A 25,174-nucleotide genomic window follows, 5' to 3' on the forward strand; every position below is an offset into this window, starting at 1 on the left:
AATGAATGAGAAAGTGACTGTTTGGAAAATTTTTTTACTGATCTTTTAATTTTTTTTCTTTTTTAACCACTGTAATTACTTTTCTTTATCCTGTGGTTTCTGTATTCCCTCTGGTGGCAACACGCTGCATGTTGTGGGCCATTAGTGAATCGAGACGACCTTTGAGTGTGTGTGTGTGTGTGTGTGTGTGTGCGTTCTTGTATTTCTATCCTTGTCGGGGCCAAATGTCCCCACAAGGATAGCAAAACGTGGAACGACGTGCCTTGTGGGGACCTTTTTCCGGTCCTAAGTAGGAGAAACAGTGTTTTCTTGACCATGTTGTTGTTACTGAAAAAAGTAAAAGTGCAAAAACATTTCTTTAGGGTTAGGCTTTGTTGTGGTGTGGGTTAGGGTTAGGGTAAGGGTCAGGGTTAGGGGCTAGACATGAATGGGAGTCAATGGACGGTCCCCACAAGGATAGAAATACAAGACTGAGCGTGTGTGTGTGTGTGTGTGTGTGTGTGTGTGTGTGTGTGTGTGTGTGTGTGTGTGTGTGTGTGTCCTAGCAAAGAAGCTGAAAAACATATCATATGGTATCGATTCCATTTCTGTTATCAAGACTTCTGGTCCAGTCAAAAATAATGAAAGAGTTCAAGTCGTAACCTGGGGGTCAAGGTTCACATTTTAGAGTACTTTTCTGTTTCAGTTTGACCTTGAGTGAGCCAAACCAGTAAAACGCTCGCTCAGACCGCAAAATAATAATAATATAATAAACAAGTAAAAATTTTGAGCTGCTGAGAGAAGTGAGAGTGAAATATTCCTCCCATTGTATTTCACTTCCACCTCTTCAAACAGGAAGCGCGCTCCCGCCCCTTGGGCGCGTTCACCGGGGCCGGGTGGGTAAAATCAGCCGCAGCGGCGCAGAGCGCACAACAACACGGGAGAGGGGCGTGCACGACACCGCAGCCGGGTAAGTACGCTTCAGAACCAAGAGCTCTCTCTCTGTCTGAACTGGCTCTTCTTATATGTGCAGTTCCAGCTCATGTTTGTTTAATGTGTTCTTGTTACAGCGAAGAGTCGATTTGTTCGAAAAGAAAAATCCTGAAAAGTCAGCGCGCGCTTCCCACAGGTAAGTTCGTTTTCACCTCCACCACGCACCGTTCCGTCCAGCACAGGCGGACACTACGGCTTCAGTTGCAACTCGTTTTTCCAGCGGTTTTCCTCGACTAGAAAGTGTGTGACAGAGTTGTTGAAGCGGTGTTATCAGCGGGAATGTTTGGCCGGCAGTGCGGGGCTTCCCCCAAAAACTTTCCGTCGCGTCAAGAAGATGGTGAAAGGTGAAACAGACGCACCTTAGCGGGAGCGCTTCAGGAGCGTCGAACTGCGGTCCCGTATTCCACAAAACTCAACATCTCCTCCAACCTGTGTGCTCTCTTTGGTTGACCTTTTTTTCTTATCTAAAAAAAAAAAAAAATACACAAAAAAACGAGAAATATTCCCAATACAATATTTTTCTGATAAGAGTTTCTTCTCAAAAGCTAAACATCAGCTCAACATTGGCCTTAATGATTGATTGATTGATTGATTGATAATCATTTATTTCAGGCAATAACACAAATATCATAACAACAATCACTGAAAAAAGGAACAATGTATATTTACATACAACAACAACAACAACGAGAGAAAAAAAAATAGAACAAAAGTAGTAACTGAAAAGGAGTGGGAAGAAGAAAAAACTTATTTAATCCCACCCCAATTTACATCAGAATTAAACATAACTCTTATGTCACATCCTGTAATTTCTGCGACACGGTGGAAGCAAAGCGGCTGTCACTGAAAGGATCTATATAAATTCGACTGATATAATTAACAATAACAGAGATGTTTGAACGTTGTGATGTTACCATAGGCAACAGATGATTATTACATTGCAATATTACTTACCAACAATGGTAAGGGGTTATGAACGATACCAACAATGGTAAAAAAAAAAAAAAAAAAAAAGACTATGCCAGCAATGGTAATGGACAATATACAGATAAGGTAAGGAAACACAAATGAAACTAATGCAACAAGGTAGAGTTGTCAATTTAGGATCCACTGTTTTTATATTGTGACCAGATCATGTGTTTGTAGAGAATTTTAAATCTATGAATAATTTGGCATTGCTTGTGTTGGGTATCCAGTTTGTTCCAAAGTTTCACTCCACATACAGACACACAAAAACGTTTACGTTGAGTTCGAGTTTGAGAGATTGTGAATTTCCCATATCCTCTCAAATTATGAATGTACTTTTTCCTTATGAAGAATTGCTGTAAGTTAGATGGCAGTAATTTATTGAAAGCCTTATTTCGAGTGATTAAGGTATTATATTTTACCAGATCATTGAATTTGAGCAACTTAGACTGAATAAACAGATTGTGAGTGTGTTCCCGAAATCCGACCTTGTGAATAATCCGCACTGCTCGTTTCTGTAATTTGACTATAGGATCAATTGCACACTGGTAGTTATTTCCCCATACTTCAACACAATACATGAAGTATGGGAGTACCAATGTGCAATATAAAGTACGGAGTGCATTTTCATCAAGGTAAAATTTCACTCTGTTTATAACTGAAATACTTTTAGAAATTTTTGTTTTTATGTGTTTGATGTGAGCTTTCCATGATAGTTTATTGTCAATCATAATTCCTAGAAAGGCATTCTCTTTTACAGTTTCAATTTGGACACCATCAATAATTAATTCTAGTTCTAAATTACTATCAAAAGTACTAAACATCATTACTTTAGTTTTATTTAAGTTTAAAGATAGTTTATTTATGTCTAACCATTGTTTTATTCTGTTCATTTCCTCATTTACTGTATTCGCCAGCTCATTATAATTTTCACTACTACATAATATTGTCGTGTCATCTGCAAAGAGAATGAGTTTCAAGGACTGGGATACGTTAAAAATATCATTCATATATATGTTAAATAGTTTTGGCCCCAGCACCGACCCCTGAGGGACGCCACAAGCAATGTCAAGTTGATTAGATGTGTGCTGCCACATTTTGACATACTGTGTTCTGTTCATAAGATAGCTATTTATCCAGTCACCGGCTACCCCGCGAATTCCATAGCGATCAAGTTTATTTAGTAGGATTGAGTGATTGATTGTGTCAAATGCTTTTTTGAGGTCGATACCTGCAGTATATTTTTTCTGTTCGAGTGTATTAGTGATTACTTCAATTGCTTCGAGTATTGCCATTGAAGTGGTTCGACCTTTACGAAAACCATATTGTCCTTCATTTATTACATGATGCTTGTCCAAAAAACTTTCAAGCCGAGAATCAAAAAGTTTTTCCAGAATTTTAGAAAATTGAGGCAAGAGAGAAATTGTCCTGTAGTTTGTAAAATCGTGTTTGTTACCATTTTTGAACAAAGGAATTACTTTTGCAACTTTTAATCAGCCCTGCCTCCTTACAAATGAAAGATGATCCATGAATACAGTGTACAAACCAGCTCAGGTCCTCAAAGCATTAAGTGCTTTATAAACCATTCAGTACTTTATAAAGCAGTAAAAATCTGCAACATGTTCTGTCCAGGCGCCAACCTCCGCGCATAAAACATGAAGATAATGTGGAAGTGCAAAAAAAGCTGTAATTCCGGAGAAATTCCAGCAGGGGGCGATGATACTGTTTTCAAAAAGAGCTCCGGTCTCATTGGAACCCATTCAAAAATGCAGATTTTCAGAGTGAAAATAAACCTATAAAGCGCCCGGTTTCAGAACATGTTTTGGTCTCTATCACTAGTTTCTACAACCGTGCTGGCTTCACCAGACTCTGATTTCCAGATAAATAATCTGTTGATTTTATGTTACGAGTTAAAGTTTTGCATAAATAGCCCTATCACAGCGCCTCATCTGTCCCCGTGATGTGGTCACGTGACGGGCTGGACCAATCACATTCACATCCGGTTTCAAATGTCTCAATATGGAGGCGTCCTGCTGGACTCGCGAAAGTCTGCAGAGCAGCATTTGGGAACGCAATGGGTGACGTCTCGAAAGCTCCATCCATTATATTCACGATCTATGGTTCTGTCCCACCTGCTGTCGAACCTGAGTCTCATCTAAAGCCCCGTTTTCACTGTTTCGAAGGTTTGGTGTTTTCACTTGAAATCGCCGTCGTCTAAATGGGGCTTAAGTTTCAGTCAAGCTTTAAACTATATGAAAGCATCTCTCTGAGAACATGGCAGGTGTTTTCATGGTTTGTTTGTTTTATATATTTCTACGTTTTTACGAACTTTATCGAATTATATAAAAATTCTATAACGTTGACTTTACGACTTGGACGAACTCTCACAATTTCTGGAACCTCTGACTGTGAGAACAAATTCTAGAACCCGTTGAGAAATTCTGGAATCGTTGACAGATGTGAACACACTGACATCTTCTGGAACCTTCCATTTTAGAGTCCAAATTGTAGAACTTTAACATGGTGTTTGTGTCGTTTCCTGACAGTCCAATCTTTGTGTTTTCATACACAGCGGTTCCTCATGGCTGAATGCTGCTCCCCCGTCACGTTTGTCGGTTTATTCAGAAATTCCCTGTACTTCAGAGGTAAAGACGGATTTCCTGAATTGTAAGTGTGAGTTGTGGTTTTTCTCCCATTCATGCTGTTCTGTGTTTTGTTTTCATGGGAACCTGGAAACCGTCCTGTCTGACGGCGTAGGCACCACACCTGAAGATGCGGAAACAGGTTTGTAAAACAGAGCAGACGCAGTACTTTTGTCCCGTTTAGACGGCAACGATTTCAAATGAAAAACGTACGTTTCACCCGCCGGTGATGGTCTCAATTTTCCAAAAGAACAGAATGGAAATGGAAATGTCTATTATTTTGTCCATGTCAAACGGGTATTAAAATATGGAAAAAAAAAAAAATCCAAACATGTTCTGTTTGGATTGTTGCAAATATTGCTGTTTAAGAACAAACAAAAAAAAGAGAGATAAATAGGAAAAAAGCCACAGAAGAATTGTTTGTATCCTCTGTGTAATTTCAAGCAGCTGTCAGACCCAACATAAATAAAATCAACGTTGATTCAACTGGCATCAGTTTGTGCTCAGGACAAAATGCACAAGAAATCCCAATCAAACTTTGATAGAAAATGAATATTTGAATAAAAAAAAACTAACCTTTTCATATCTTCAAATCTAACAGGGACACTTAAAATGGACAAAAAAAAACCACTGATTTGTTTTGGAAAGTGAGATACTTTGACGTCAACTGACTGCGTTAAGACGTTTCCCTACGTCGCCTCACTTGAGCTGAGAGTCCGTTGATACATGTTGCATCAACGTGAAGCTTTTCTGAAAGAAATCCGCTAAAAAAGGATGCGTGTTCACTTGAAATGCTGTTGTGCAGACGGGGTCTTTTTTCATGATGCAGAAGAGGCTTTTCCAGCGTCCTAACCTGTGATTCTTCCTTCGGGGCCGTGCGGCGGCGGGGAATGCAGGATACTGCACAGACGCCTTCAGATATTCCAAAATGGACACCTCCCATTTGTGCCACATCTCGGAAAACAAATTCCTGACCCTGAATTCTGCAGGACAGTTTGAATTCAAGAGCCTGAGCATGGAGGACCTGGACCTACCCGGTACGCTGCGGCACAGCTTTAGATTTGAGACGCAGTGTGTGTGTGTGTGTGTGTGTGTCTGTGTTTGAACCGATGGTTTCCGGAACAGCTGCTGGTTCCTGCACTCACCCTCTTCTCGTCCCTCTTTAGAGAGCAACATCACCATCAGGATTTACAACGACTCGTCCAAGGAGAAAAAGACGGGGACGCCGGTCATGTTGTACACCAACAGTAACGGAAAGAAGATGGTGGTTTGCTGTCAGGACAATCAAGTCCGGCCGGAAGAGATGGTGAGTTTTATGGACTGTAGAGTATAAAAAGGTTTTACGGTTGTTTACATGACAGCAGCTTTTAGCTCGCAACATTTTTGATACGTCTCTGAACGGGGAAAACAAACACTTTCTGAAAAAGTACGCCACATTTGCACGCAATGAATTCACATCTGAACAACGCAAAGGTCATATCGGGTAACTTTGGAGAGTCCCATTGATTCGTCATTCTGGAAAACTCCCGTTTCCAACCTCACAGTAACCTTTCAACTCTGTGGCTGGCACAGAGAAGATCCTGGCAGACGCAAAGTTACCGCATGAAAGGCGTCAAAGCAGGCCACTGTCAGACTGAAACATCCAAAAAGAAAAACCCCATTCCATTCAGTAATGTGGCACAGAGAGTACATCAAAGAAATGTAAAAAAAAAAAAAAAATCCCCAAAACAGGCAAACAGAGACATGCACTTTTGAAAACTGTTGACGCACACTTGACATTATCGCCTCCTGTTCAGATGACCTCGAGCAGCTCTGGTTTTTCAAAGCTGGTAAACTTGATTTCCCACAATTTCATTAAATGAAAACTTCAGTTAATTCAATATAAAACCACCGACTTTGGAAAAAAAACCCAGAATCTCTCTCATCACATTTTCCGTTTCCGTGTAAGCAGACGCAAACCACAACCAAAGTTGAACATTTCCCGTTGAAATGGTTGCTGCATTGTCACTCAGCAGGATCTCCAGGATTCCATCAGTGGAAATCAGCACCCAGCTCTGTTCTACCTGATCAAACTGAAGGAACGGTCCCACTCCTACATGTTCGAGTCCACCCTGCACCAGAACAGCTTCCTGGCACTGAAGCACGAAGACGACGCGTTCAAGCTGGTGCTGTGTACAAAAATGGACGAGGTGGATGAGGGCATCGAGTTTCGTCTGGAAAGTCCTTCAGATTCGGGATGAACTTCTTCTGTTGATCAGTCTTGAGCAAAATGTGACAATCAATGCAATCATTGAAAAAAATAAACAAAAAATAAAACAGTGAAACAGAGGTTAAGTGAACAGTTACTATATATTAAAACAAACAGGTAGATCCCATCTGTGACCACTAGGTGTCACTGTACGACAACAGAAAGCTGCTACAGCACCCCAGAAAAATCTCCATTGCCACGGTATTTGACTGACAGAGCAATAAAAATGTCTCCTAAAAGGATAAAATAATGGCCAGAGCAATCTTAAGTTAAAAGAGAAAAAAAAGAGCAGCAGAAAGAGAATAAAATTCAAGGTACATTTTTTCCTTTTATTGAAAAGAAAAATAATAACTGAAGTGTGTGATGTGTTGATGCAAAGCTGTGAGCATTAGCAGCTGTGCCCACCTGACAGAGCTCAAACTGAACTTCAGAAGGAGCCACTTTTAGAAAGGACCAGTACAAATACCACCTCAGCCAATGATACTGCTACCCGTTGAATGCCAGAAAAGTCAAATCCATACCTATGCAAACGGTCAGGATCAGATCCGATACCGATATCGTTGCGTCCCTGCTGTTGCGCAGCAGTGGGACACAGTTGATCGATGTCAGAGGTTTACAAACCTTTTTAGAAATGAAGGAAATGTTTCCAAACCAAGACCTGCATCAAGTTCTCTTCCAGATCAAATGATAAGCGTGATACTCGAGCCCCATGTAAGCTAATCCTAAAGACGTTTTCTGATGTGCTGTGTCAAAGAGCCTGGTGCTTTTTTTTTTATTACAAATGAATGTCTGATAAATTGTCACAAGTTCTCTTTTTTAATTCCGTATATGAAGATCTATAAACTACAGTTTTTGCTTTATTCTGTTTTTGCCCCGTTGCATCTAAAACCTGTGTGTGTTCTGCAGTCGATAAAACATGTACGACACTGTACTCCATGCATGTTTTCAATACTTTGTGCTAAATCTTGCTCTAATTCAGTGGATTTATATGTCTGTGTGTAGTATGTTAATCTGCTTTGAGAGGGCCTTGAAATTTCATCCATCTGAAATGCCTTTTAATCATGCCAACGTTTACTTTCTACGCTCCGCACTGTTGAAGTCACTTTTTTAAAATTTTATCACATTCTGAGGAAAAGTCGAAATTCTGACTTTAAAACCGTTTTGATTTAACCCTCAGCAGTTTCACTTTTTTCACTTCAGAATTAATTGTTTTCATGACTTTATAACCAGATTTTTTTTCAAATTTATGTTATTTTTTTTAAAGATTTTTAAAGGGTTTGAGGGGGTTAATATTTGTAATCATGTTCCATAAAGTTTTGCTTTTGCTAGCTGGTAACAGCTGTCTTTTTCTACACAATGCTGAAATGTCATATAAAAACCAAAGACTTGAATAAAACCATTTGGCTCCATTGTGACTCTTGCATTATTCACACAACTGGACATCTGATGATTTCCTTTCTCTTTCTTGGAAACGACACAGCAGCTGCACTTCTTCCCACATCCAGGTGATTTTAAAATATCAGATTATATTCAAACCAAATGCGAAAATCCAGAAATATTCAGTTTTCACAGCTTCTCTGCAATCGGAATTTCATTTCCGATTCTTGACATCCGGCACTGCAGTGTTTCCTCAGTGAGTGATGAGTGATTCAGACTGTGACGGTTGCTGAATCAAACCAAAGAAATGCGGTCCTGTTTATGTATCATCAGTTCTGCTTGCTCATGTGGAACTGAAATAACCGCGACGAGCCGATCCCCATCTGCAGCAGTTTATTACATCTGAGACAAAGCCTGTTTACAGTCGGACTGACAGCATTTCCGGAACATCAGGTAAAACAGCAATTTAAATAAATGATGCGGATTTTGTACACGAGCGTCATTTCCCCCCCAGCGGCGTTCACGACTGGACACAAACAAACCCACATGGAGCGTGCGAGCAGGGAACGTGAAGGTTTGACTACGAGTGATGAGACGACGCGACGGCGGCGAGCGCCTCTGTCTCACACCGGCTGCCGGATCGGCCGGGGTGTGGGGGGGGGGGCGGCGGCAGCAGCAACCATGAGTCGCCGGTCCCGGCTTAACCGACGAACCGGCCAGGGAGCGTCAGTCCGCAACGTTAGCCTTTGACACGAAAAGCAATTACAAGCTAGTGAATTAACAGAATATTGTCAAAATGATATATTTATAAGAATTTACAAAGAACACCTTGGTTTTTTTTTTTTTTCTTGTTTTCCTCTTTCTTTACAGTCGGCGTCGGGCCGCTCCCGAGCGTCACAGTCCTGTTCATCACTTGCTCCACAGCAGGGCCACGGCTTTGCAGATGCCCACGTCGTTGTAGTTGAAGTAGCAGAGGCCGGCGAACGTCACCGTGGAGAGGAGGAAGAGGCCTGCGTTCGCCACCTTGATCTTTGTGTCCCCGTGAACGTAGTCTGTTAACACCTGCCCGATGCCCCTGTCGCACACAGGAAACACACACAAAGGAGAGAGTTTGTGATTTCTGATTGAGCAGATTGTCACTCAAGTGTCTGCTGTGATGACGGAACCTGGCCTGAGAGCAGCAGACTGATGGCTGCAGTGTGTCTGAACCGGAGTTGCATTGTGGGAAACCTGGTTTCGGCATTACAGCCTCAGTGTGTGCAGCTCTGCCAGACTAATTCACTGAGCGCCGGCCGTCATTTCCAGCATTCCTTCCAGCTCCAAAATCCTATTAGACTCATCAGAAGAGAGGAAACCTTCCAGCAGACCTCGCCCCAGAGGACTTGGCTGAAGAGGGTCCATCTCCACCCGGAGATACCTTCCTGCCCTGAAAGAGGCTTAACCAGACTTATGACTGGGATTTGCAGCGTGCCCCTGCCACGCCGCTACGTCTGGGCTTTAACTGATGGGAGCACATCGGCGTGACGCTGAGCTAGAACCACCTGCCCGAGTCTGCAAACACGAGTCTGAGGCGGCGCTGCGGCCACGGGGTTCTGCGGGGTCCTCGGACCGGCACGGGGTATTTGTGACGCGGGCTGTCTCAGAATTCAAATAACTCTCGGTCGGCTTAATTCAGATCTGCTGGTGTTAAAAACCCAGACGTGAGGGCGGCGGTGGCTGAACATGAGTCCAATTAACACCTCCTCCAAGCTCATGTGAAGAACTTCAACTCAAGGTTTTTTTCCCAGGAGGCGAAGCTGGTCTGTAGTTAGTAGAACTCACCACTGCGGGGGTCACTGAGGCCGCCACTTTAATTCTTGGGGTCAAAGATTGGAGAAGGTTCTAGAAACCGTCCTCGGATATTTTTTTTTGATACATAATTAACATAACAGGAAACACAGGAGTCACAAGTACGGACAGTAACCTTTAGCTTCTTGTTGACACTGACCCAACAGCCTCACACGAGCAGGAGTACTCCTATAAAACAATTTTAATCTCACTGTCGTCGCTGCTCTGGCTGCTTGCAGCTGTTGAAAGCCGCTCTGGGAATGTGCAACAGCAGCAGGATGTTTGTTTAGTGTGTGATTGATGAATAGTTCTCAAGTTAAGTCTATTCATCCAGTTATTAGCTTAGGCTTTTCTTCCTCTTTGAGTCAGGCATTGTGTCGATGACAAAGATTCAACTGTCGTCATAAGAAAATGTGGGATTGTACTCTTCAAATGCTTGTTTGGTGGCCGTAGATCAACTAAACACCTCATGAAAGAGTTTAGTGTTGAGAAAGATTTTGCTGTTTTCACTGAAATGTTCAACCTGGCTCATTTTATCACAGATTATAATAGATGTAGGTGGGTTTTCAGTGTTTTCTGCTCTTCATTGCCACCGTTTCCATACTGCTGTGGAAAAGCTGAGGCAGTAAATACGCAGCAGTGAAGCTGTGATGCTCTGACCGTACAAAACCACGATGGGACCGCTACTGAGTGACTAACACGCTATTAGGAAGTGAAAGTGTGTCGCTGACGTGTGGCGAGTGTGGCCCTGTTGAATGGAATACCCAGAAGGCAGGAACAGGAAAAAAAAAACAAAAAAACATCTGTGGTTTAGAAACGTGAATGTTCACACTACAAACACACACACACCCGTGCACTTTTCAGAGGCCCTTCGCTTTCCTTACCAGTGTCCGTGCAGGGTGAGGGCGGCGGCCAGGGAGTAGTCCACGATGGGGCTGGGGTGGAGGTAGGCCACGGGGCCCATGGCCAGCAGCAGGATGCTCAGCACGCGCTCCGCCGTCCAGTGCAGCGAGGCCGCTTTGGATTCAGAACCCGCTGCAGGACGACAACGGCAAGACGTGAAGCAGGAAGCCGCATTAACACTTGGTCATGAGAGGAAAGTGCAGAACATTAGACATTACCAGGAATGACCGGAACCGCTTATTCAGTTAAAACACGATTACTGACCTTTAGCTACTTGATGATACTGAGTACCGATACAAGTACGTATTAACCGCCATGAAAGCTAAACCAGATTTCACACAGTGACCTACAAACGTGAAGAGTAGGCCATGGTGGGCGGACACCAAAACACACCCTGAAAAAACAGCTGCTCAACACTCTGGTGTGTGTGGGGCAAAACCAGGAAGCTAAAAACTGAACCTTAAGTCAAAACATTCTGGTTTTGTTTCTGTCCGCAACGCTTGGCACTCTTCCCATCACATGGACTGGCACGCTAACTACATCGCTTTCAGCATGAGGTGCCTGTGGTGTGTCAAACCACAGCGTGTGCATGCAGGTTAGTGTGCTACTGCACGCTCGTCGACACCGACCGTAGAGGGCCTGCGATGAGTGGATCCTCGCCGTCAGCAGGTACGGCTGCTCCTGCGGTTTGAGTGGTACGGCCAGCGGCCTGGCCAGCACAGAGCTTTGGTAGAAGAGAGCTGAGGAGAGGAGAGGAGAGGGTCACGGTCCGGCTGCATGCATCATCACATCAACAGGCTGTCATCTATTTATATATATATCTGTGTTCTGCACACCAGCGTATTTTGTGTCTGCTGCCCTACAAGCTCATGTCCTCTCTTCTTTTCACTTTTAGATTTTGTAGGATTATGTTTCAAAAGAATATGTTAATTTTGGCACAAAGTGTGGTATGGGCCACATATGGAGTTTCAGGTTCCTGTACTCAACATAGTCCTAAGCTTTACTTCTTATTATCTCATGCTAGCTGTTGCCAAAGCTGTCCGTCCCTGGGAGTGGGATCCCTCCATACTGTGGTTCTCCCCAAGATTTCTTCTTTTCCCACTGGGTTTTTGGAGTTTTTTCTTGCCGGATGTGAGGGTCTAAGGCGGTGGTTGCTTCGTTTTGTCTCGTTACTGTGAATTTGACATATTAACATTATGCTTATTCACTGTTTTTTTTTTTTTACCAACCAATGTAACATCTTGAAGCCCTCTGAGGCAACTGTTGTTGTGATACTGGGCTATACAAAAATAAATTGATTGATTGAATTGATTGATTGTTTCAAAACTTGATTCAAACATTTTACTGAGACTCAGGAGGTTTTATGTTTCCATGAACTGTGAAATCATGCTCTGCAAACTCAAAGTGACTGAAAACTACGACTCTTCTCTAAAAATCCAAGAATAACCAATGTTAATAGGTTGACAGCTTAATTTAATATATACGTGGTGGTAAAGCACAAAAGATATAAATAAAATACTAAAACAGCCAAATTAACAAAATGATCCTGATGGAACAAAGCCTACAAGCGTGCTTGGAGCATTTTGAAAAGTTCCACCTTGGAGGTCATTTCTTAAAAAAAAAAAAAAAAAACATTTGCAGTGGCTCAAAGCACCACTGTCAAGTGAACAGACACTCATGACAACACAAGTTTTGTATTTTCACTTGAAATCGATAATCAGAGGTCCTGAACATGGGCGTTTTGCAGAACAAAACATCTTCAAATACATTGCAACACAAATCCAACATATTGTAGCAAAGGGAGAAATGGAGGCGGGACATGTTTTCTTTCAGTTGGAGATGTTCACACTCGGCAACGAAGACTATGATGACCTTCTTTTTCCCTTCGCAACAATGAGCCATTGTGCCACATGTGGATATTCACCAGCTGTCTGGCAGAGGCGAAGAGTTCAGTCTGAGGCATCTACCAAAAGAGCAATCTGAGTGCTGCTAATCTGGCTCAAATATCTCAGCAATGTTTGAGTCAGACAGAGAGCTGGAAGATTCACTGTTTCCTGACCGTGACTGTGGAGATGCTTCTGATATCTCCAAACACTGATCTGACAAGTTTGTTTATGCACAAAACTGTCACTAATAACACTCACTTTAGTCTCGGCACTCATTTTTTCCTCTCTTTTCTTTGGAAATAAAAAAAATAATCCTCTATGATGTTATTACACCGACACAGTTGCATTGAAATCCATCTATATGACAAAGCTCAAGGTCACAGGTTCAAATCCCACTCTGGTCACAATGTTTCTGGAGTTAACTGGTAGGGATGTAGGTCAGTAGGAGTACCACCGGAAGAGAAAAACTTTCTGCTCCTCTTTGTCTCTGACGCATTGGTGCACAGGGTCTGCTTTCCAGAGAAACACCACAGTTCCAGTTCCACATCAGCACACACCCAGTACTTTGTAAACACTGTGCACAAACAGTAAAAAGGGGGCGGTAGTGAGCAGGCTTATCCTGACTTGAACCCTGAAAGGAAACCTTTTCTTGAGAGAGAAATGGAGACAGTCCAGCACTATAACAAAGCCAGGCCCCTTCCAGCTTCCGTGCTTCACGAGCACGTTGGACCGCAAAACCAGGAACTTTTCACGCGCCTAGTCGAGCCAGCCTCCGGAGTGCTGTCAGCCTGAGGGCGCATGCTGACTAAACCCTGTCACATGTCGAGAGGAGCACACTTTAATGACTACAGGCTGACGCGGAGCTAACAGGTAGCTCACGGCGGACCCACGAAGGGCTAAGGGGGGGGGATCGAAGACCACCAGCAGCGGACCCACACAGGCTCAGTTCCGGCGGTGAACTTGAAAGTAGTGGCGGACGTCACCTGCCCGAGCAGAGCGAAAAGCCCACCGTCCGGATCGAACCACGTCCCGGTGTCACTGCCGCTCGGAGACGAGCTGCGTGTGTATTCATAAAAGGCACAAAGGGCAAGAACAAACACATTTACTCACGATTGATTCCTCTGCGACACACAGAACTCAACCTGACGATAGCCGCCATGATGATTAACCGACCAAGGTCACCACAGTAACCCGGAAGGAGTCGTTGCGTCGTTTGCGTCAGTCTGAGTCGATGCCGAACGGCGGCGCCGTGACTCAGTATCACAGTGCACATCATGAAATGTTACTGAAATATTAAACTTGTTAGTAAAATAAATACGTGGGAGTAAAGGCTTAAAAATAAGAAGAGTATTGACATTGAAAAATTTACAAACTTTCACCGAAGAGAGGAAAAAGCTCCAGTGACACATGATGCACCACCGTGTGCGTCCTTCTCTTACGTCACTTTTGTACGCTGACTTACAAACGCCATGTTCTGGATTCGCCACTGCATGCGGTCCATCATTTCATTTGTAGATCTGTTGTGCTTCTTTCACCACAGCGCCCCTGCTGGAGGAAGTAAAGGTCACCCTCTTCACTTCCAGTAGCAGAAGAAGCGACTTGTGAAACGGCTGCTAGTGGTTTTAAAAGTATTTCTATGAATAATGGACAGTTTCGATCAGCTCAGCGCGTCGGAGAAAGCGGAGGCATCGGAGCTTCAGCGTATGATCGCTATCGAGCAGCAGAAGGCGCAGTTCCAGGCCCAGGTTGGTGTGCTTGTTGTGCTCTCATGCGTCCGGAGTGTGAGCCTCGATCTCTGGCTCTCTGTGCTAACGTGTAGCCGGAGTGTGAGCCTCGATCCCTCCCCCCTGTAATGCTTGTTCCATTTTTTAATGTTGTCATACTGAACTATGTGAACATGCATGATCTACCTTGGGGTAAGTGTGCAGGTCAGTTTTAGTTTGTATGGGAAACCATAAGCACGGGGCAGTTCCAATAAGCTTTTTTTTGTGTGACGACACAAAATATAAATCAAAACGTTCAGATAACGTACTAGAATATGTATGTTACTACTGTTTGGACTGAATAATCATCTGATCAGTCTGTCAGCATGCCCTAATATAAACTATGTTTACTGACCAAGTGATAATAGTGGAGATGCACTCCAGGTTTTTCTAACAATCCAAAAAAAGACGTTTAATTGAATCATGTCACTGTGTGCTTGAAGGGTGGAGAGTCCACAGTCCAATGTTGGTGCAAGTTTAAACAGAAATGGTTAAGGACACTATTGTGGGATATTTAGCAGTGGTTATCACATACACTTGTTAGTCTGGACCAATTGAGATCAAAGGAGGTCCTGGATGTCCTGGTTTAATGTTTGTCTTCCATGTCAGCATAGAATTTGAGGATATTTCATACAGTAAATGTTTTATCCTCTTCTCTAATTGAGATAAACAACAGATGGCCTTTTGTAACAGTTTTTTTTTTTATTTCTGAAAGTTGGACGTTTTGATGGGTTTGTAGACAAATTCTGAAGTTTTCAGTATCGGCCACATGCCTTTCTGTCCATGCAGGTGCACACCTTCACGGACGTCTGCTGGGACAAGTGCGTGGACAGTCCCGGCTCCAAGCTGGACCACCGGACAGAGACTTGTCTGGTGAGCTGTGTGGAGCGCTTCATCGACACCACCCTGACCATCACCAACCGCTTCACCCAGATGGTGCAGAAAGGCGCTCACTGACTGTCGGACTCTGCGTTGATGCTTTGGACTGACGCTGCTGGAGCTGACTGTGTCCCAGTGAGGCTCTGTGATGTGGACTCAAATAAACTGATGCATGTCGCCCCATGAGAGGCCTCTGCAGGGGGCATTGAGGTTCCTTCAAGGTATTAGAAGCTATTAAAGAACCTGAAAGTGTTTTTCAGTACATGTCAAACAGTGTCAGACTCGTCTTTTCTGCAGTTTACAACTAGTGATACTAACCCTAAACACAACAGAAGAGTTTAAGTTTGTCATTGAATTGCCAGTTGGCATGCTTATGGCTGTATCCTTTCTGATTTTTCTACACAAAAGGTTCATATTTGGATGAAGAAAACTGTTCATTCATATTTTATTGAGATTCAGTAAGAAATACCAGATCTTTGGTCTTTGGACATTGTATTTATTTCCACATTATACTGTTATGCCAGGGTTGTAAAGGTGAAATCTGGTATGTAATTCAGACATACTTATCATCTGGTTCTTCACTAAAGTTGACATGCTGAGGGGCATATCAACACCAGCATCAAGTTTTAGACCGCAAGGAGTCATGCAAAAGCCTCCCAATGCAACCTGGGGTTAATAACATTCGTATGCAAGTGGGCGTTAGCGATGCACACAGTTTGTTGATTAAAATGAATGAAAATGACAACATTTGAAAGATGGTCTGTACTGGACTAGCAGCTTAATCCCTCAGTCTACAGTCCACATAGTGCAATGTGTAAATGGATGCTACGCACTGCGCTATGTGTGCTATATACTGGAGCCTTATTGGGTTCTTATTGGCGCAGTTGGACGAAGATTAAGATGTGAAATCCACTCCTTTGTGGCTTACAATAGATACAATGAGCACAGAATAATGTGCAAGTGGGTGGTTGGTGGCTGAATTAACATCATTTAACCCTCAGGCCTCCTGATGGACATTGTTCCTCCGAGTCTGGTCTCATTGTGACTGAGAGGAAGTGGAAAAATAATGTACTTGATCTTAAAAGTTTGAAATGTACCTTTTTATAATAGATAAAAAAAAAAAACACTGAACCAACACTACACTAAGTCACCAAGGACAAAAATGTCCACTTAAACTTTGAAAATCACACCAATGAAAATTTGCTTCGGCTTTTATTGGATTAAATCTTTTGATTAACTTCACTCCCAATTAAAATGTATTAATTATTTAAAGGATTTAATTAGAGATGCACTGATACCTCGAACCTTCGATGTCAGTTCATTGTGGAGCAGAATTCACCAAGCGTTGGATTCTTCTCCCACGAATAGGGAACAAGAGCTGGGAGTAGACTGCCGTGAGACAGGTTAGTTTTACCCTACTGATCATGTTGTTGCAATAATAATCTCCACAAATTTATTATTACTGACACTAATACCAAATATCGGATCCATAATTGCACCTTGTACTTGGAAACACCTCATCGATACAACTGTGTAAATATTACGTGTCGTCAGAAGTCAGCAACGTCTGTAGCACGCAAGAGAAAACAAGCGATGTCTGCAGTTTGAAGATTCTTTAATATTAATGAGAATGACAAAAGTAAGACAGACTGTAAATTATGTACGTACAAACATCAAGAGGAGGGGAGAAAGGTAATTCACACATCAGCAACTTAACCACTAGACACATTTGGACCGCGGAATTATTCCAATGTCACTCATTGCCCAGTAGATCCTGGAGGATTTTACTCTGAGCTGTGCTCCATGCTACACGCTAACTAGTTTCAGGCTCACACACTGGCCATGCTACACGCTAAACCTGAATAAATTACGACTGATACGCTCATTAACAGTGAGCTCGCTCCCTCGGTCTGCAGTCTACAATACGCAGCGTGCATCGTGTAGATAGATGCTCTCTGTGGACTGCAGACTGTACGGTTGTTGGGGTAGCGTTGGTACAGAGGCTGTGCAAGTGGTGGTTCTAGTGGTGTCAGTGTTTACAATTTTTTCTACATTAGTAACCGGAACTTCTAACTGACGTGTAACCGGCTACACGTGACGTCAGATTTGTGATGTGCAATTGCGCTCTATGAAAACTATATGACAGAGGGCTCTGTCTCCATTGAAATACAGTACCTCATAATCCCATTCAAAGCCATTCCAGTAGTTACCAGACAAAAACGTTTATTCTATCATCAACCATTGACACAGGCTGCACGTTGAGGGCCACCATTTCAGGTATTACGTTGCTGAAATGTTCACTATGTGTTTTGTCATATTTCTTCAATTTGTTGTATGTAACATCCCTCCTGCTGGCCTGTAAACTGTTAGTGGTAGCAATAAAGTGCTAGCTAGCTCACGGTAGCGCCGATGCCGTCAGCAGTGTCTCTCCCTCCAGTTTGTTGGGGCGTTTCCATCACAGCTGGTCTCTCATGGATCCCGTGCTGCTGTTGTAAACCAGCTTTACCTGACATAACCTACACCCAGCTATTTCCAGTTTGTTAGAAAAGCTGCCACACAGCGCTACACTTGTTGTAAGCTGCCATCGCGTCCCCTGGTCAACTTGAACGCAACTCTGGCTGTTTATTTTTTTCTTTTAAAACAACGTAGCATTGCGCCACATGTATCTATTATGTACGTGGATAACTGCACTAGAGGTACAGTTTAGTTAGCTCATGTTTTTATCTGAAACTTTCAGGTTATATCAACCCCAAAAGACATTATATGAAAAAAGAACGAGGAGGAGGAAAATGACGTCTACACGGTTACTGATGTTTCTAAATGGTTATGGTTTGTTATCCGTGTACACATTTACATGTGTTGATGTTGACATCCCTGGGTGGTTCATAGCAGCACATAGTGTTTATGTATCGTTTGCATATACAGTATGAAACAGGCTTCATGGCATTTTAGTACTCCTACTGGCATTTGGGACTAGTGAGTAGCTGAAACTCAATACCGTATGTGTCCCTCAAAATATGGTATTGGTTCATTCCTAATTTTTACATTGGATTTTTACACTGGAAATGCATGTTTTTGTACTGAATGATTTAAGGGTGATGCCTGAGGGTTTAGGATATCTGAAATATTGTAAAAATCAAACTTAAAGAGTGAGGCTGTTGATGTTTCTTGCTGCCCTGAGAGCAGACTTCATGGCGGTTTCAATCCAGCCATGAGGGGTGGCCGTGTGCTCCCCCGCAAAGAAAATCCGGCCCTCATTTTGGAACAGGTCTCTGGCGTAGTGCCCCTGCTGGTAGGGTGTGAACAGAGCGAACGCTCCCAAACTGTACGGGTCCAGGCCCCACTTCTTCACCAGGCCCCCCGTCCACAGGGGACGGATGTACTCCCCGTGGATCTTCACCAGGTCCTCCAGGACCACGGCCATCAGCTCGTCCTCGCTCATCCCCTGGAAGAGAGTGGAGTCGTCGGAGCAGGTATACGACGCCAGGAGGGCCCCCGCCGCCGTGCCAGAGAACTCGTGGCTGGGGTAGTAGATGAAGCGAGAGGGCCGGTCTGTGATGCTCTTCCCCCCTCTGATGCCCTCCTTCTCCCAGAAACGCTCCTTAAAGCTGAGCACCACCTTGGTGGAGCTGGCATAGTGAACCGAGCGCAGGGCCTCCAATTTGTCCCCCGACAGAGGGGGCTGGAAGTCAATGAAGAGGGTGGCTTTGGCTGAGGAGGTGACCAGCGCGTAGTCCACCGTCAGGTTAGTCACAGAGCCTGGAATCCTCCCGTCCTGGTACGTCACCGTCACACTCCTGCCGCCCGTTTGATTTATGAGCCTCACTTTGGAACTGAGAAGGATGGTGGCATTTAACAGCTGGTAGAAAGCTCTGGGGAGGTGATCAAATCCGTCGGCCACTTCAAAGTACCTGGGGAAAACAGAGCACCCACAATGCATCACAATATGTCAGTGAAGTTACTCGAATCCATATTTTATACTGTAATGTGATGGGATGTGTAGGATTTGAAAACTGATGCACACAATGACAAATTCACCGAAAATATAACATACTTCAAAAAAAAAAAAAAAGCCCAGAAAGATGTTAGGACACTGTTTTGGTACAAGTTGCTTAATCCAGGGGTGTCAAACTCTTTTTTATCCAGCAGCCACATACAACTAAGTCTGATCTCAAGTGGGCCAGACCAGCATCAATATTACTGTTTTTAAAAATAAGTTAAATAGTGTCAGTGGCTTTAACAGGATGCCATTTCCTATCAATGCCGTGCCAATGCAAAATACCATCAAATGTCCAAAAACGAGTGGATGGACTGCAACATTCACAATGGATGTATTCATAAGTATAGGCTACTCTTCACTTATGTGTGATGTCCACTGTTGTTTTTGAAACACTGAGGTTTCAGGTAAAACAAAGCAACATTTTTGCATTTTCCTTTCAAAAAGTTTCTCATAAGCATGGCAACATTTTGTAAATTATTTCCGTTAACATGTTGATGGCAGAAACGCTAGAAATGATGTAGTTAGCATGCCATGCTAGCAGTTGGCACTGTTAGTTGTTTTTGTAATGAAACCACACACATGCATGCAGAGAAAAAACATAAACATTAACAATGGTGGTACACGGGCATTCGTATGGACAGTTGGATTGCTATTGCAGTCCCAGGAGAATATGGACTGGGAGTCTTGCCACTCTTGAGTTTGTCGATCTTATTGTACATCTACTTTTCGCCGACCATGGGAATGGTATTTGACACTTCTGGTATCGTTTGTCACACTGGTCAACATCGGCTTACAAAAGCAAGGCTGGAACTTATCACCATTGGAGAAAATATAACACGTAGCTTTTAAAACAGACATCTCTTAGAAACTGATTTCAGCCAAAGTAGCAACTTACTCTACGTCGTCGTTGATGTCTGACTGTACGTACAGCGTCTCCACCAGTGAAGTGTAGAAGAGGCTGTTTTCATTCAGAAGGTCCCCGATCATCCTCAGAGCACCGCGGCTGAGGTTCCCCTCCTTCACCAGGTACTCCTGTCAGCAGTCAAGTGGAAAACTTGATCAAGGAATGTAAGCCATTTTTATTGGTCCTTATTCATCTCCCATTGCTCCAAACGAACAGGTTATGGTTTAGTGCACCAACTGTAACTTGCAAGCACTTGTTTTGTGCACTGAGGGTCAGTAAACTGGAACAAAAGCTATTTTTTTCTCAAAAGCATTCACAACAGAACAATCCAAATGTCTTGCAGAGAGGAAGATTTTTGGGAAGTGATGAAGGCGGTTGAATAGTTTGCACTGTGGCCTCACAACAAGAATACTCATTGTTTTAAAAAAGATTAACTTCTTATTCTAAATTGTACAGTGACAGTTTAGTCACAGTTTTTACTGCAGAACCTGTGACCAGGTCCTGGTAAAGTGGTTGATAATGGATGGATGGATGGAGGGAACACTTCCTCCAGCTGTGCAGACTGCTGCTCTGACAGACGGACAGGTGCCAGTGAAACAAGACGCTCTGTGGAGCTAGTTTATATCTGACCATTTACTGTTTCCTGCTTGACAGAAAGTGAGTCTGAAGTGAGGACCCCTCAAAAATTTACCTTGACTGTGTAGGAATCATATTTATCCAACATGGCACTGCAGCCCATCACCTTCAGGTCATCCCTCACCTGTGGAATGAGGGGACATCCGTCATCATACAGACTCAGAGTTACTGAACAGGTCTTGAAGGTCACCCACACACCTTCCACAGCGTGTCACTGAAGAGCTGAGCAGCAGTCTTCCCTCTCTCCCGTTCGGTCAAGCTGTAGTTCAGCACAGCAGGGTTGTTTTCAACGGCGTAGGTTTTATGGACCGCTCCATTCACAAAATAATAGGTGTTCAAGTCATCTTGGATGAAGGGCCTCAGTGGGATTTGTAATTTGGAGGCAAAGGAAAGTAGAATCCTGTGGAGGACCGGCATTAGAGAAGACAGTTTTTATGCCCAGTATACATGCAGTATACATGTTTCAAAGGACATTTTGATTTTAAAAAGGTTTTGCATTAATACAGTTGCAGCAGAAACCCTGCAAACAAATTCTTTTTCATGCAATGTCACTAATGGTTGCTGTATGTTTTTATAATGAAAGCAAACTCACACACACACACACACACACACACACATATATATATATATATATATATATATATATATATATATATATATATATATATATATATATACACATATATGTACAATACACTATAAGCATTAACAGTGGGAGTAAATGGACACTCTTATGGACAGACAACCAAGTTGGATTGCTATTATGATGACTCTCATATAAGGGATTTAATGTCAACATTTAAGGTTGACACAGACAATCATTCATTGTCAACAACTTACACTAATTGTATATTTTAAAGTAGGGAGTGAAACAACTTTAATTGCTATACAGATAAAATAGCTAAAATGTCAAGTTTTTGATCATGATTCTTAAAATTCCTAAATTCTACATACTGGTAAGCTATGAGTTGCATTACCATTCTTTTGAAGGTTAAACATTTTTTATGTCTAAAAAAAACAAACAAAAAAACATAAAAATAAATTCTGAAGATTTGGATAATTCTTTGGCCCCATCCACACAAAGCCGAAACGCTCATAGTTCCAAAAACGTTTGCCTGTAAAGACGGAGTTGATTCAATATTTATGACCGTCCACATGACTGTTTTCAAAACGGCCAAAACGTTGCAATAACATGCCAGGCCGTTAGGTGGCGCTTCATTGACAACCGCCGGAAATACATGACAATATCATAGCGCTTAATGACGTATAGTAGTACCATATATGTCATTGATAACGCCTCCGCCTAGTAGCGCTTTGTGATCTTTTTCGTGGTCGCTCTACATGAAGCATCCTGCTCACCACTTCATGACAAAATATAAAAGGGACATTGATGTGAACTGTTCTTTCTGCGGAAATCACCCTGAAACAACTCAACACCTCTTTTGGACATGTGATGACTCCAAGATCTTTTGGAAGGATTTCTGTTGCTTTGTAATTAATAATGTATACAAGGACTTTACTTTGAGGTGGGAAAATGTGTTTTTTTGTTTCTTGAGAAAACAGGAAAAGAAGGACGGATTTTGTATCACCAATTTACTAATCCTAAAATCAAAATGTTTTATTCATAAAAACAAATACAGCAGGCAGAAGCCATCGTTTACCCACTTCAAAAATGTTGTACTCTCGTGTATAAAAATGTTAAAAGACTGAAAACAAAATGGCTGTAAAAACAATCAGTATCTGTGAGAAATTTAAACTGTTTGAAAGAAACTGATCGCTTATTGTGTACCACCTGGCATAATGTTTGCCATGTACGAGTATATTTACAATAAATTAAAAAAAAATCACATGAAGCATGGCGTTCTCCATGCTGATTTGTTGTATCCGGTGGTACCGAAGGAGTGCAATATTTTGCTGTAAAAGCAGCAAAAGGCTCATAGTCTTCAGCAGGACGTCTGCTACACCGCACAGCACCATTGTTATTGTTGTTTACAGTGTTCTGCACATGCGCATTTGTTGCGACTTAGCACGATGACGCAAGCGTATCAGGAAATGCTCCAGAACAGGAGTAAATACGGAGCCATGGATTCAACAGTTTTCGGATCTGTTCACCCTGGGACCTGGTATCAAAAATGTTCGGTTTCAGATCAACGGAATGCTGAATTCGTGTGGATGACAGGGTGAATTGATCAAATATTTCTGAGTTTTGGCCTGGATTCGTCTTCCTGTGGATGGGGCCTTTATCTCACTCCTGCACAGGTCACAGCTTGCAGACCTGCCTGTTTTCAACTCACTTGTGAAAGCTGGGAATCCTCATGGCTCCCACTTCTGCATACCATCCTTCTCTTCTGTTCCGGAAAGTCTCCACACGGCCTCCAATGCGGCCGCTGGCTTCGATGATGGTCACCTGACGGGGAGACAGATCGTCAGCATGTCTTCATCCACACAGCAGACATGTTTAAAAAGTCTCCATGAAGGAGCCGCAATACCAGACACAGCTTTACACTGCTTCAGCAACTCCATCCCCAGTAATGGACGTAGAGCAAAATAAGCTGCTGTTCACACACCTCACAGCGTAAACGGTTGTCACACTCACGGCTTAAGTGACCAGAGCACAGACGTCCAAAACACACTGCTTTTTCCTTTAAGAAGTGGATCTTTTCTCTGTGCTTCTTCTTCCTAAACTGAGTACACTTCTCCAACAGATGAGCATGTGAACAGTAAAGACAACTCAAGATCTCCTTTTTCTTGACATTCGTCACCAGCTTCTCGTCCACGGCTTCCACAGATGTTACTTGAAGTATCAAAAGTACTTCCTTTCATTTTTAACCTTGACTGCAGTTTCACACTGACATTCTTCACACCAGCTGTTTCACCAACTGGTTTCAATGCACATTCCAGATCCCCAAAGATTAGATCAGACAGAATTTTTACATATCTTTCCAAAAACGAAACCACATCCACGAAATGAGCTCTGTCATATGAGGCCTCCAAAATGTCCTGTGCCTCGCATCTCTACTGGTCCCTGAGCTTGAATGGTAGTTTTGAAACAAGCAGTTTCATGTTGGTCGGCATGTCCAGCTCCGTCATGTAATCCAGCTCCTCCATCACGCTACAGCAACCACGCAAGAACATGGCATAAGCTTGCATGGCTTTGAGATATTCAGCTCTTATAGCTGGCCAGGCTAGAGCCTTCTCAAGGTACACTCTTGCAATCTTGTGCTCATTGCCAAAATGTTCTTGTAGCAAAGCTTTAGCAACAATGTATCTGCGCTCGGGAGCCATGTGCTGACAGCTTCTAACCAGCTCCCGAGGTTGTCCTGTTGTAAACTGTTCCAGATAGTACAAGCAGTCAGCTCTACTGGCTTTTTCCCCAACACCTTGTTCAAATGCTTTCATGAAAGCTTTGTACTGGAGTGGATCACTTTCATACACAGGAATGTCCCGTGCCGGCAGGGACTGTAGACGCTGATGTAAAAGAGCGCTTGTGATCTCAATTTGTCTGTGCATGATTGTTACGTCTCCAGCAGGTATTTCATTGTTTTGCTGTTGATCCACACACTGAGCATCCTCTTTACTTAACCAAGCGGCTGTTGCACCAGTTTGTGAAGTTTTTGCTGGTTTTAAAGATCTTTGTTGATGTGCGTCAGCACACATATTCAGCACATTTCTTTCTTGAGCTTCAATTCTCTTAGGGTTTGTGTCCACTGATGATTGTTTATTCTCTTTGAGTGTTCGTTTCTCTTCTCTTCTCTTCTCTTCTCTTCTCCAAGAACTGCAGAACTTCCAGCGTAGCATTGGAGGCAGCCAGCTTGGTTTCCAGTTCAAGCTGCTCTTTTTTCCTCCTTATTTGTTGTTCTTGTTCCTCCAGTGCATGTCTCTTCTTTTAACGCTGTCATACGAACAAGAAGTGCAGCTCTCTCAGCAGCAGCTTTAACTCGTGCGGAGGAAGTTGTGCTTGACCTGTAGCTGGATACACCCTTGTTCATGATTTCACCTACACTTGATACACTGTCTTTGGGATTGACGTCATCCTGATGAGACACCCTCCCCTCATGACTGACAACATCACTTTCACGCACACCATCACTTGACAACCAGCCCTTTGTGTTGACAATAAATTTATCATTGAACATCATTTTTGCTTTAAGCCATATTTCATGTCGTTCTC

General features: G+C 42.9%; 4 protein-coding genes across 5 annotated transcripts in view; 2 read left to right on the top strand and 2 right to left on the bottom strand.

Moving 5' to 3' along the window:
* Nucleotides 1–834: 834 nt before the first annotated feature.
* LOC115401160 (interleukin-18-like) lies at nucleotides 835–8,237 on the top strand. Of its 2 annotated transcripts, none has more exons than XM_030109357.1 (7): nucleotides 835–949; nucleotides 1,050–1,108; nucleotides 4,511–4,583; nucleotides 4,696–4,722; nucleotides 5,477–5,617; nucleotides 5,747–5,886; nucleotides 6,596–8,237. In XM_030109357.1, the coding sequence occupies exons 3-7, from the start codon at nucleotides 4,520–4,522 to the stop codon at nucleotides 6,818–6,820; spliced, it is 597 nt and encodes a 198-aa protein (XP_029965217.1). In that variant the 5' UTR covers nucleotides 835–949; nucleotides 1,050–1,108; nucleotides 4,511–4,519; the 3' UTR covers nucleotides 6,821–8,237. The 2 variants fall into 2 exon arrangements, with proteins under 2 accessions (XP_029965217.1, XP_029965216.1); XM_030109356.1 differs by having other exon boundaries at nucleotides 853–949; nucleotides 6,593–8,237.
* Nucleotides 8,238–8,581: 344 nt separating this feature from the next.
* Nucleotides 8,582–14,033, bottom strand: sdhdb (succinate dehydrogenase complex, subunit D, integral membrane protein b). The gene is made up of 4 exons (XM_030109358.1): nucleotides 13,932–14,033; nucleotides 11,565–11,675; nucleotides 10,917–11,067; nucleotides 8,582–9,280 (listed from the first exon to the last, which is right to left on the bottom strand). Exons 1-4 carry the CDS (start codon nucleotides 13,978–13,980, stop codon nucleotides 9,115–9,117), a joined length of 477 nt encoding a protein of 158 aa, XP_029965218.1. The 5' UTR covers nucleotides 13,981–14,033; the 3' UTR covers nucleotides 8,582–9,114.
* Nucleotides 14,034–14,288: 255 nt separating this feature from the next.
* Nucleotides 14,289–15,734, top strand: timm8b (translocase of inner mitochondrial membrane 8 homolog B (yeast)). The gene is made up of 2 exons (XM_030108655.1): nucleotides 14,289–14,566; nucleotides 15,374–15,734. The coding sequence occupies exons 1-2, from the start codon at nucleotides 14,465–14,467 to the stop codon at nucleotides 15,539–15,541; spliced, it is 270 nt and encodes an 89-aa protein (XP_029964515.1). The 5' UTR covers nucleotides 14,289–14,464; the 3' UTR covers nucleotides 15,542–15,734.
* A 1,327-nt stretch (nucleotides 15,735–17,061) lies between these two features.
* The window catches only part of il4i1 (interleukin 4 induced 1), an 11,151-nt gene continuing 3,038 nt past the window's right edge, over nucleotides 17,062–25,174 (bottom strand). Inside the window, exons 4-8 of the mRNA XM_030108202.1 lie at nucleotides 23,298–23,410; nucleotides 21,202–21,403; nucleotides 21,059–21,127; nucleotides 20,359–20,495; nucleotides 17,062–19,374 (exon numbers count right to left, since the gene is read on the bottom strand). Of these exons, the coding sequence (XP_029964062.1) occupies nucleotides 18,606–19,374; nucleotides 20,359–20,495; nucleotides 21,059–21,127; nucleotides 21,202–21,403; nucleotides 23,298–23,410 (1,290 nt within the window). The 3' untranslated portion in view covers nucleotides 17,062–18,605. The remainder of the gene's footprint in view (nucleotides 19,375–20,358; nucleotides 20,496–21,058; nucleotides 21,128–21,201; nucleotides 21,404–23,297; nucleotides 23,411–25,174) is intronic.

Source organism: Salarias fasciatus, chromosome 14, assembly GCF_902148845.1.
Source record: "Salarias fasciatus chromosome 14, fSalaFa1.1, whole genome shotgun sequence".
Lineage (NCBI taxonomy): Eukaryota > Metazoa > Chordata > Actinopteri > Blenniiformes > Blenniidae > Salarias > Salarias fasciatus.